This window comes from Dipteris shenzhenensis, chromosome 6, assembly GCF_047967505.1.
Source record: "Dipteris shenzhenensis isolate YYH24624 ecotype China chromosome 6, Dip_SZ_1.0, whole genome shotgun sequence".
NCBI lineage: Eukaryota > Viridiplantae > Streptophyta > Polypodiopsida > Gleicheniales > Dipteridaceae > Dipteris > Dipteris shenzhenensis.
Window position 1 is genome coordinate 46155319 of NC_141601.1, and position 13303 is coordinate 46168621.

General features: G+C 40.1%; 1 protein-coding gene across 1 annotated transcript in view; it reads left to right on the top strand.

Moving 5' to 3' along the window:
• LOC147901234 (uncharacterized) overlaps window positions 1-13303 on the top strand; it is a 242280-nt gene extending 228977 nt beyond the window's left edge. Inside the window, exon 22 of the mRNA XM_087376453.1 lies at window positions 13112-13303. Within this exon, the coding sequence (XP_087232579.1) occupies window positions 13112-13303 (192 nt within the window). The remainder of the gene's footprint in view (window positions 1-13111) is intronic.

The window sequence follows — 13303 nt, forward strand, 5'->3', positions numbered from 1 at the left end:
CCCTTCCCCATGCCGTCAACCCCCTCCTTGCCCCGCGCCCTCAAATTCTCCCCTCCATGCCCTTCCTCCCCACCCGCCCGCCCCATGCCCTCAGCCCCCTTCCCTCCTCACGCTCCCTCACCCCCTCCTCTCCACCCTTCCCTCTCCTCCCCTCCAACCTCCACCTCCCTCACCTCCCCTCTGTTTGACACCCCCCCCCCCCCCATGCTGTTGCTCGAACCCCCCCTGGCGCTACCGCATGAAAAATCCCCCCCCTGATTTTTTTATAATTAAATAATTAATCTTAAATTTATTTAAAAAAAGCCCTAACCTAGCCCTCATTCTATCCAAGGTTAGGTTAGTCTAACCTAGTTAGGTTTAACCTAGGTTAGTTACTAATAATTAGGTTAGTTTAACTAACCTTTAGTTAGTAACTAATTGTAGTTAGTGAAACTAGTTAGGTTAACCTCCTTCTTACAATAACTGGGAGGATATAGGCTAGTTAATCTAACTAGAATGAACTTGGTTCAAACTCCTCAGTTGGACTTAAAGTCCATTCACACCACCCTTAAGAATCCCCACCCCAAAAAGCCAAATTTACCCCTCGTAACTCATCCGTTTGGAACCCAAACTAAACCCCGTTTGAACCAAGATTTCACACATGGAAACACCACGCTATGGGGTATTTTTCCAACCCATTGCACACCATTTTGGCATCCCTAGCGCTCGCTCAATTGCGCCCGTGTGTGGGCCTCGTTTCACATAAATTCACTCGTATCTTCATGCCGTGACCTTCGATTAACAATCCGTCTGCACTGGCACAATTTCCTACACACTTAGGACAATCTTAGGAACATTATTAACACAATGGTCTCTACACAACCTAACACCACTCTAACCCTCCCAACAAAACTACATCCACACCTGCACTTGCGACAAAGACACCCTTTGCAAATCTCGCCCAATCTGCATGTAGCTACATTCCGGCCAATGCCTCCAACTCCAATGCTCGCCAAATCCACATACAACTCTGCTGAAACCACCGCCCCCAACAATCCTCTACCCCGAATCCCCCCCTAAGATTCAATCACTCCCTTTAACTCCTCCATGCCACAACATGGCTGGACGCGTTGCGACAATGATGGAGATATCAACCTCGATGCAGAGACTGACAATTTCTTTAATCGAAGAAATAATAACAATCAAGGTAGGCACCCCTTGGGAAAACTGGAACTTCCCAAATATAATGGTAGGGGAGATCTAGCCCGATTCCTCCAGCATTTTGATGCAGCATGGCGAGCAAGTGGAGATCAATCCCCATGAAACCAAGGTGGCTTGGTTTCCCATGGCCTTAACTAATGAAGCGTATGAATGGTACCTAGACCTTTTAGTGAAAGAGCGCGCCACATGGGACCTGCTTCAAACAGAATTTAAACGACGCTTTCAAATGGAGAGGCTACAAGATGATCCCGCTCTCTAACTAAGCAAGATTGAACAAGGCCGGCGAGAAGATGTACACACGTACCTTGGCAAGATGAAAATATTAATCACCAAATGTGACCCATGTCCCAACGCAATGTACCTCACGGCCTGGTTCATTGCAGGACTAAGAAAGAAAATCCGAAAGGATATGAAAAAGATTAGCAGCTATGAAACGTTTAGTGTTGCTCATGCAGCAACCATTGACATCGAGGATGGCATGACCGACTCAGACACTAGTAGTGATGATGGGGCAAATCTAGTGTGCGAGATAAGCGCTCAAAAAAGGGCAAATCAAAGTCCACTGCCGAAACATCAAATGAAGATTGCTTAGAGGCCATGACCATGAAGCTGAAAGAAGACATGATGCAGGCCATGGAACAAAAAATTCACTTGTCACAACTGCCAACTCAGACATATCCACGATGAGAAAATGTCTGGGCCATTTAGGTGAATATCAGTCTCGAGCCTTCACAAGCTTTAGCCTAGACCCTAAAGTTCATAGACTAACAATACCTCGGGAGATGCACGCCCAAGAGGTGATGCTCTCTAATGTGAGAAATGGCCTACAAAAAGTGAAAGAGATGCACAACTTAGATTAACTAGCTGTAAAGAGTGCAACATTAGCTATGTTGGTGTCCCTTGAAACAAAGGAGAAACGGCTTGGGCCCATGATTTGAAGATGTTGTCAATCAAAAGGACCAAAGTGGCTCTAGCATTTGAACGTAGAGTAGAAGCAATGCACAATCATCCTAAATCCGAAACTCTGTGGGCTTCAACAAAACACAAGAAAATGAGACACAACCTAAGCATGGAAGTCATTACTTTGGTGATGACATTTTGGCATGAAAATACGAGAGTTTCTCCAAATAAAAAGAACATCTATAAAAAGTGGACAAGACGCAAGGTGTTTGAGAAGCACATAATACACATGCTTGATACAACATAGGTCAGTGGTGCCTAAACCAGCCTGATGGTTGTTTGTGATTGAGCTTTGGGATAGTTTACTTGTTTAATTTCTTAAACTAGGCTTGGACTAAATGTGATTGTCCTAAACCAACCCTCAGTGGTTTGAACATCATGCAACCGTGGTCAGTTCAGTTCAATCACCAGTTATGTGATTGTCTTAAGCTAGCGTGGTTGAACAAACATTAGTTGTTGACCAGCCCGGTGGCATGGTTGAGCATAAATTAATAGCAATATATTTCATAACAGAAAAGAAATATCTTGTTATTTTACTAAACCAGCCCAATAGTTAGAACCTCATGCAACTGTGGCTGGTTCAGATCAATCACCAGTTATATGATTATCATAAACCACCGTGGTTGAAGAGACATTAGTTGTTGACTAGCTCAATGGCGTGGTTGAGCAGAACTTAACAGCAATATATTTTGCATTAGAAAAGCAATATATTGTTATTTTACTAAACCAACCCGATGGTTGAAACATCATGCAATTGTGGCTACTTCAGCTTAATCACCAATTATGTGATTGTCCCAAACCAGCGTGGTTGAACAAACATTAGTAGTTGATGGTCCCGGTGATTGAAATTACTTTGTTTCTTAGTACTTAAATTAGTTAAATTTAATTTTCTACTATTTGGGTCATATACCACTTAATTTTTGGACCGAGATGACTCGGACTTAATGTGATTGTCCTAAACCAATCTGGTGCTAGTTCAAGGCAAAAATTAGTTTTACTGATTAAAATTGTGAAATTTAGAAACGAAAAGAAATATATTGTTATTTTCTAATTGTGAAATTCAAAAATGAAAAGCAATATACTTGTTATTGTCTATTATGTGAAGTTGAGACCATCAGGCTAAACCGGACCGATGGTTGAAATTGTGATTGTCCTAAACTAGCCCAGTGGTTGAAATTGTGATTGTCCTAAACTAGCCCGGTGGTTGAAATTGTGACTATCCTAAATGTGTTCGAAACCAGCTCGGTGGTTGACTGTCCTAAACGTATCCTAAATCAGCCCGGTGATTGAAATTGTGACTATCCTAAAACAACCCGATATTGAAATTGTGACTCTCCAACCAACAAGGTGGTTGAGAATTATTTTGCTTCATTATATACTTCAAGTGGACCATGTTTTTTATGCGTACTATGTTTTGTCTTGTTTTAATAGTGCAAAAAGGGGGCTTACTAAATTGTTGTTCTATTTAAAAGAGGGCTCACTGTTCTAGTGCTCCCACATGTTGGGTCAGTAGATAGAGTTGTATCTCAAGTTTATGGATTAGAATCTTGATATTTCGATTGGGCAAAGGAGCTTTGAGCATTGTAAGCCATGGTATGTCAAGAAACTCAAAGGTAGGAATGCTTGTTATTTCAAAACATACAGACTTTGACCTAGCCCGACAAGCTATGAATGACTTGAGATCTAGTCGCATTGGAGCATTGCTCCATGGGGATCGATGCCCATGTCTCCCCAATGAATGCGCAGTCTATAGGCCACCTAAATCCTCATCATGTGTTGCAAGGGAGATCAGGTTTTGTAGCCTAAGGTCTTTGTTGGAGCCATGGTTTGTCCAAAGAGAGACCGTGAGTGGCACCACATTGAATGCATTTGTGGCACATGCAAGCATTGTATTCTGAAGCTAAAGAAGAAGACATTTCATGTCTATCCAAATGAAATGAGGGAAGACAACCATGTTGCTCTAAAATAGAGGAGATTTAAAAATGTCAATGTAACATGAAGAATCCGATAAAAAGAGATGGCTAGTATCGCATAAGAGTACTCAACCGAGGGAGTTTATAGGTCACGTGGTTCAATCCATCCCAAAATATGTGCTTCACAATTTCATGGCTAGATGGCAAGATAAGTAGTTCAGGATGTGCCTTGCTAATTTTCCCCATGACATTATTATCCATGTGATAGATTTTGCTGAAAATTATTTATTTCAAGAACAAGATGAGATACAAAATGCTCACTGGTACAACAAGCAGATAACAATTATTGTGCCTATGTATCACGTACAATCATTTGCTTGATTCTTCTACAACTGATGCCAATCTACTTTTGCTGACTCACAGGAGTACAGGTCAGTGCAACGCATATACCATTTCTATATTTCAGATGATATGGAACATGACACCTTATTTGTGTGGCATGCTTTTCTATGGCATTCTTTACTATGTTGTTTGTGTGGCATGCTTTTCTACGGCATTCTTTACTCTATGGGAATGGCTAAAAAATGAATATCCCTATAAAATAACATTGGATGTGGTCAGATGGTGATGCCTCTCAATTCCAATGATCCCGTGGATTCTACTTCGTCTCAAGGTTCAAATCCCTAACCACCGGTCTAGACATGATGTGGAATTTCTTTGGGTCTAGCCATGGCAAGGGTGAACATGATGGATGTGGTGATGTTATAAAGCAAGCTCTGTTTAAACACCAATTAACATGCCCTCATAAAAAACTCAATGATGCCCATGATGCTATAACATGGCTTACAGCCAACCTCTCCACAAGTGTGCATTCAACATATAGTAAACAAAGCCTTAAGATTAGTGTAGTACTAACACATAGTGTTCCATGAAGTGAAAGTGGATGAAGTGCAAAAAAGAAGCCAACACGATTGCGAGAAAATTAAAGAAGTTTGTGGTTTACAAAGCATATGGGGCTTTTCAAACAACCAATTGATTAAAACAAGAAAACTTTCTTGTTTCTATAGTGCGTGCATCATAGAGGATCATGATGATTGTGAGAACATTGCAACTGTGAAGACATGGGAGCGAGTTCAAGCTTTCCCTATACGTTCAGATGGACTGACAAAAAATGGAGAGACAAACAACGACTCGCCATAGTTTGGGGAGAGTTTTGATGACCTCACTGACTATCTGGAAGAGGGGCATAACTTTGCATTTGTCGATGCCTCTAGGGAAAATGAGAAAGATGACCCATACGTTCTGTTGTAGTGCACAAAACCTAAGCACAAGGTTGAGGAAGCATTTAAGGATAATTGGGGAACAACCTATGAGAAGTGGGATGTAGTAACCGAAGCATTTCGATACAAAAAAACATCCAAGAGAGGCCTCAATTACGAACTACTACATAAGAGTCCACAAAAATTTTATGTACTCTCATCTAGTAGGAGCTATTAAATTCCAGATACAACCTGTGCCACAACAAAAGAAGGGCAAGAGTGTCTTCAAATTGGATTTAGACACACATGAGTATTTCTTGGGGTGTCTTGGAGTGGTGGACGAGGATGACTAAGATAGTACTAAGAAAATGTAGCCTCATTGCCAGGAAACAATATTCCACTTATCCTGGAAAATGAATATCCAGCAATGAGACTACGATTCTTTTAGTAAACCCTAAACTAGCCACCACACTTGTTTTTGTAAATCCCAAATGATAAATCCCATGTTTTTTTTTAGTATGTCCCAAACAACCACCGTGCTGGTTTTATTAAATCCCATAACGAATCCATAAATCCACAAATCCATTCATCTTGTAATAATAGAAGTAAACCACCACATTGGTAGCTATTAATACCCTAGTGTGTAGCCAACCACCATGATGGTGACCACTTATCCTACACTACCGCCATGCTATCCTAAAATTCATAGCACATTGCTGTAGTAAAACAGTCCCCTTTAGAATGGTTATCTTTAACTGTCACTTTTCAACCGCTAGGATACTTAAAACATTTAAGTATTAACATGGAAGTAGGTTGACAAAAAATCAAGTATTATGAGCACCATAGATCATGGATGATGGCAATCTGAGAAAGCCCACAAGTTTAAGAAATGCTTGCAAGATTTTTACTTTTTCAAAAATATGACATTTTGTAGCTCAAAGGCCAAACTCTCAACTATCTTGTCAACCTCTCTATAGCAAGCATCTCCTAGCTCTTTAGGCCAACTTGATAAACTATCACAAACCACTTTATACACTCGAACCATCAACTGCTTGCTTGCCTCTGCTGACTTGTACGCTCATAGTAACTCTTCCTTTTGATCGGGGTCCTCTTCACTCATTCTGGTATTGGTGCTCTATACAACTTCACGCCGCCATCATGTCTTGCCAAAAGAAACCTACATCATGAGCTTGATAAGTACCTTAAAGGAGCAGGAACAATGATAGCTAGGAAAATTAATATTCATCGTCTTTGCCGACTCCAAATCATATGGCCAATTGCGAAGCATGTCCTCCTTGTAGCTATTTTTCTCCCTCATCTTTGGGTATGTTTCTGCAAGGAGGTCATCCCAACATTGTTCTCAGATAGAACATGAGCATTACAAAGTCCTTTGGGTATGCCATAGATTTGCAATAGGTGGATTGGTGTACAGAGTTTCGGGGCTAGATTTCATAAGGGGCTCTTAGTTGTGTCTACACTGCACTTGAATAGGGAGAGAGTTCAATGAGCTCGGCCTTCTCATTCTTCTTTCATACAACCTGACATGTCCACCTCTCATCATTCAACTGTTTAATCAAAATATTTTGGTTCACATTATTTGTTTCATTAAAATCTTTCATCTCACTTTAGTTGTTTGATCAAAATCTTTCATCTCACATTATGGTCCTGGGCCTATGTTAAAGGACACTATCTAGTCACATAGCTGAGAAAACATCACTTCAGTCACTTTGGAAATATTATAATATTGCATATATATCCATATACATATACATATATTATTATATGTATATATATATATATCTTAACAACTGCACTTACATTGAGAAATATAAAATCCCATAATTAATCCACAAATCCACAATTCCTAAACGAATGAATTGTATGCCATTCATCTTGTCTTGTAATAATAATCGAAACAAACTACTGCGCTGGTCGCAAATTCAAGGTTGGCTTGGAGAGACCATCGTGCTAGTTCTTGGCGTAATAATGAGATGCAATGTATCATTTTGAACACCATCGGAGCACTGGCTGAACCACCTATCATCGCGTAGCCTTTTGTCGTAGCTTTGCCACCTATCACGTGGTAGCGAATCCATGCAAATCATAGGTTGGCTTGGAGAGACCACCGTGCTGGTTTTTTGTGTAATAATGAGAGGCAATCTATCATTTTGACATCGCCTCAACGCAGTCTCTGGCCTGTCATTGCCCAAAATGCAAGGTTGTCTTGGAGCAATCACCACACTGGTTCTTGGAGTTATAGCTCCACTACCTATTTTTACATATTATAGGAGGAGGTCTATGACAACTGTCGCGCTGGCAAACAAAAGGAGATCTATGATAGCCACCGTGCTGGTTCTTGGAGTTGTATATTTGTGTACCTAGGAAAATGTATTTTCTTGTGCAACCAAGGAAAATGCAATTGACAATATAGAACTTGAGGGGTCCCCTTTAGGGAAAAGGGCCATATTATGGCCCTTGCCCCTGAAGGAAACCCCTCAAGGGCCATATCATCAATTGCATTTTCTAAAAGTTTAATTGTGTTTTTCTAGATGTATCTCCATGCAACCAAGTAAATTGTTGGAACTATTTTAGCACTATTTTAGAACTAAACCAAGGAAATTGTAGTCCTATTTTACCACAAAAGTAAATCACAAAGCCTTATTACCTCTAATCATGCATTACCATGAACTCTAGTACTCTACCAAGCATGCAAGCTTAGGGGCTGGTAATTTACTACACTCGTAGTAATCATGCATGTAAGCCCAGTGGTTGTAACTGGCAAGTGAGTAATTGCGGGCCACTGAGGTGGCTAGTAATTCACTACCAGCCATTGCCTAGGTCATGGATAGATCAAATGTGCCCACCTGCTATAGCTATCTACAATGAGAAAGTAGATTTTACAGCTCAATTTGCCATTTGGGCAAAAATTGCAAAAGACAAGGAGCTCAAATTGAAGAAGGCCAACTGACTACAAGGAAAAGGAGCCTGAAGGGAGGAACCAACCCCCTTCAGGAAAGGAGCAAGAAGGGCCAATCCTGCAACTAGGAAGCTCAAATCAAGGAAAGAGGAAGCGACATAAGGGGAGGGGCCGGGCCCCTGAAGAAAGGAACTAGCCCCCTTTGGGAAAGGAGCAAGGAGGGCCGAGGTTGGAGGTTGAAATCAGGGAGCTCAAAAAGGCGACCTGCTCAAAGCAATGTGGAACTGGCCCCCTAAAGGAAAGGAGTATTTGAGATGTAATCTGAAGGAAAGGAGTTTTTGAGATGTTATCTTTAATTTGTGTGTAATCTATTGAATTATTAATTTTCTCCAGAGTTTACTTGGGCAATGTATCTGTTTTAGGATAACACCAGCATTGTGGTTTGCTTCTATTACTATGTGGGTCAAGGTTTTCTTGGGTACAGCCAATTGTCACTACACCGAAAAATGGCTACACCCATAAATTAACTACCACCAGTGCAGTGGTTTGCTTCTATTATTACAAGGATACTAACTTAGCTACCACCAGCACGGTGGTTGGTTGCCAACACAGTGGTTGGTTGCACAATGATAAATGGTCAAGCCAGAGACTGCATTACATGAAGTAGTGCAAAGATGCACGATGTGGTGTAGACTTGCTGTGTGTCGAGCTCTGTGGTGTTCATAATAAATAGATTGCATCTCATTATTATGCCAATGTGGCATCATGACGTTGGAAAAAATTTCAACGAGAGCACGAGTCCACGCGAAATTCAAAATCTCACCTAGGAGCATGTCGTGTTGCAGCTCCAAAATGGCCCCGAAAATAGTTCAGCATTTGGCTACACCCAAGAAAACTTTGACGCCTCCTTTAAAGAAGATGATAACGAGATTTCTAGCATATACACTTCTTTCTATGATACCATCACCTTATCTCTATCATTGAAAACTTTGAATGGGGCAGAGAATGAAGTTTGCCAATTTCTTGATTCATTTTCTTCGACAACTTTGGCACTGGGATACACTAGGACCTTCTCTCTTGAATTTTCAAAGGACATGTCACATGTTCACTAGGGACAAAGATCCTAGGATCATAGAGGTTAACTATTCCCTATGTCCTAAATATAAACCACACTAAGTTGAGGTACTAGTGATATTGTTCACAATGATGTGGGGATCCTCTCTTAGAGAGACCCATAATTTTCATAATTCTTGGCACCATCACACCCAACCATCAACACATGCACCTTTGACAACTATCAAAGAGAATTAACATTTTCATAATTCTTGGCACCATCACACCCAACCATCGACACATGCACCTTTGACAAAACTATCAATCATGATATCATTTGTGTATGGGCATCTACCTATATAATAAAAAATGGATGTTTCTTACCCTTCTTCTCTGACTTCTAGGTGGAGAGGACTTGTTGATGCTCCCTGTTGACCTAGCCCGGCTAAGTGTGGGAAAGAGTTAATTGAGGAATCGGCCAACAAATCCTCCAAAATTGTCTATTCTTTGTGCCCATAGCATTAAGAAGTTATTTAGGTTTGACTTCTTTCTCCAAGAGTGTGGGTGTTTCTTTTTCTTTGCATGGCATCATCGGTGCATTAATAGCTACATGTAGTTTCTTAAAGGTGAAAGGTGACCATCTTCTTTGGTCACGATGGCTTGCAAGTTGATGTCTTTGGCTCTCTCCTCCTTTGGCCAGGGTCAAATACTCTACACATTTAAATCATGGGTCCATTCTCTTAATCGATTCACATGTTGGGCATTGGGGCACTATTAGTATCCTAAATATTGACAAATGATATTTGTTACATGGGGACTAAAGAAGACTTGGTCTTCATCATCATTTTGAGTAAAAGATTGCAAGTCTTACAAGCAAATTGTCTATGAATCCACTACTAGTTTATGAAGTGGTAGGGAGAGGAGGGCTTGATTGCAGGGTCAAAGGTAATTATCATTAATTCAAAGAGGCGCTACTATATCTTAGGGTGGTTGAGTTGCCCATGAACAAGAGCCAAAGTAGGAATCTTCTAGAAATAAATCATACCTCCTAATCTGCTTGCACCTTGTTTATTTCCTAAGCCCCCATTCCATGGTGGCTAGGCCCTTCCATAATAAGCTTGATCTTGGACTCATTAATAATAAGCTTGATCTTGGACTCATTAGCAGATCCAAGTATCAAGTCACTCAGCACACATACCCTCTTCATTAGTCCCTGATGTTTGTAGCCACTGGATCCCTTTGGTGATATGGATTACGCACTTTCTAGTCATCTACCATCATTTGACATGCTTACTCTACTTATGCATATCTTATACAATGCTTCCACTTTTCTCGATTTTGTGACACTCTTGGTTGTCAGAACCTTTGCATTACATCCTCTTGACTGCTTCGAACCATACACACAGTCATATATGTCATTCATGTAGTTATTGATTGATCAACCACCAGTAGGCCTTGCTTCTTTTGAAAGGGCATACTTCATTCTTCCCTTGGCCTATTTTTTGCGTTGTTTCCATGGGGAACGATTGAATGAATTAGATGTCTTGAATGCCATGTGTTGGAGTGTTTGAAGATCAATCAAACACGAGCCTCACAATGACGGCTTATTTGCAAATTTGCATGATCAAAATGTGAAATCTATTCCATGCAATTATGTGATGGTTGTACAACACAAGAATCAATCTATATGTTGATGTAGATGACATAGCCTCATGTTCAGGGATTACTTCCAACAAAAAAGGTGAATGCTTTGAACATGGAGGCTAATCCATGCATGTTGGTGATGAATTTGTCTCCATTTCTCAAGACTATGAGGATTGGTCTTGTTAATTGTTACACACCCTTTGGGTTTGAAAGGTTTGAAGTAGTTGCTAATTCCACTTAGGGATCTTATTAAGAGTCATGATTGATTTATCTCATCACAATATTAATTTCTCCATGTTGAGGACTTCCTTTCATAGTCATGGTTCATCAAGAGTATTTACCCATGAGAACACTAATATGATTCACTATGGAACACCATTGAATATGGGAAAAAGGAATCCTGATTTAGGAGCATCCTTTAACGTGAGTATGGAAATATGGGTTGCCTCTATGGAGCTTAGGCATTGAGTTGCCATATGGGGCTTATGATCACAAGATATAATACTCACTCTTAAAACAAACTATATAATAGTTATTGAGATGCCGTATGGGGCTTATGATCACAAGATATAATACTCACTCTTAAAAAAAACTGTTTAGTACAACATAATTCAATATGCATGGATGTGCGAGTAGTATTCAGCAATGTCTGAGCCATGTCATGTTGGAATGGTGTTACTAGTACATGTTGATGTGAGAAATGTAAAAAAATATTTTATCTTTTTCATTTTATGCCTTGGTTTGAAGAGGCTATAATGAATCAAGACGTGATTCTTTTTTTCCCAAAGAAATCAAGACGTGGTTCTAATTATGAGGCTTAAGAAACTAAGCTATGTGTATTTCAAAAATCAAGTTTTGGTTACAACAGCTTGAAATTCCTCATGGAGTTTTTGCAAATTTCTTTTTAATAAATTTTTTTCAAAGTTATGCAAAAGGAGTAGTCAAAATGATGATATGGCATGCACAGCTAATGTGGCACTAGGTGTGCATATATTGCATAAAAGAATGTACTTCCCTAGCACAATGTGCTTAAATCGCACATGATGAGGTGGAATGTGGTTCTACGATGGTACCCAATGATGTGGCACTAATGACATGGATGCTCACGTGGCATTATGATATGGCACTATGACATGGTTGATGCTAGTTGTTCTAGTGGTGTGGATGATGATGTGGATGTGGCCTTTTAATGTTGTGGCTACTGATTGGATGGTGATGTGACACTACCTACATGGTTGCTAACATGGCACATTGGTGCATCTAGCTTATCTTCAAGCTTATCTATCCTCTTTACACATCTCCGTGCTCTATCTTTGGTCATGCAATCTCTGCCTTCTCTAGGATCTTGCAATCTTTCATGTGGTTCTCTTTTGTCAAGTCGTAGTCATTGTAGTAGCTAGCTTCAGTTTTGCTTTGAGTTTTTGTTGTTTTGTTGCACATTTTTATCAAAGGAACTCAAGCCTCAAAGGAGTCATAAAAAAGTGGTGTTGAGGGGATGGAAGCATCAAAAGAAAAATGGTGTCTATCATGATTCTCGCTGCTGAAAATCACCCTCATGAGACTTGCCAAAAATCAGCCTATGGTTGATAAAGCAAAGGTCTAAAGAACTATAGGCATTGAGGTTGAAGGCATAGTGACATGTATTAAGGGATTGGGGCTTGAAACATAACTTTGACAGAAGTCCACCATCATATAAGGGATTAAATCCAAGTCCCTCATCATGGCCTTGTGCTCAGACATATGCACACGCTTAGTTGTGCCTCTTCTATGTCCTCATCTCTAACATCAATAAAGCTATCCTTGTGTGTGTCCTCAAGGATGTGATCTCTGTCATTTGGCTATAAGCATGATCTCTCCCCATCACCAAAATTTGTGTGTGATTTCATGATTTTGTATGTATATGCATGCACACGTGTCCCACTATGCACGTGGATGCACATACATCGTTGCATTTGTGTGCATTGGGGGGGGTTGTGGGGTGTGCGTTGGTTGGGTGTGAGGGGCAACATTTATTTCTATATTTAAATGGATTCAATGCCTGAATGGGTCTCCATGTAAGAAATTTCATTTCAATTTGTTATTTGTTATACATGTATTCTTGTTTTAAAAATGCATACATTATATTACTATCACTCCCTTATTAATGTTTTCTTTTATTGATGTAGGGCTTAGAATTGGCTGTTCGAATTGAAAGAGAAAAGCAAATACATGCAATTTATAGATATGGTGCTTCCATCAAAATTCAAGCTGCTATTAGAGGTTTTCTAGCAAGGCGACATAAAGCAAAGAAAAAAGTTGTTGAAAAGCCCAAACTAGAGCCACAAGTACAACAAATAACTACAATGCTCTTTGAATGA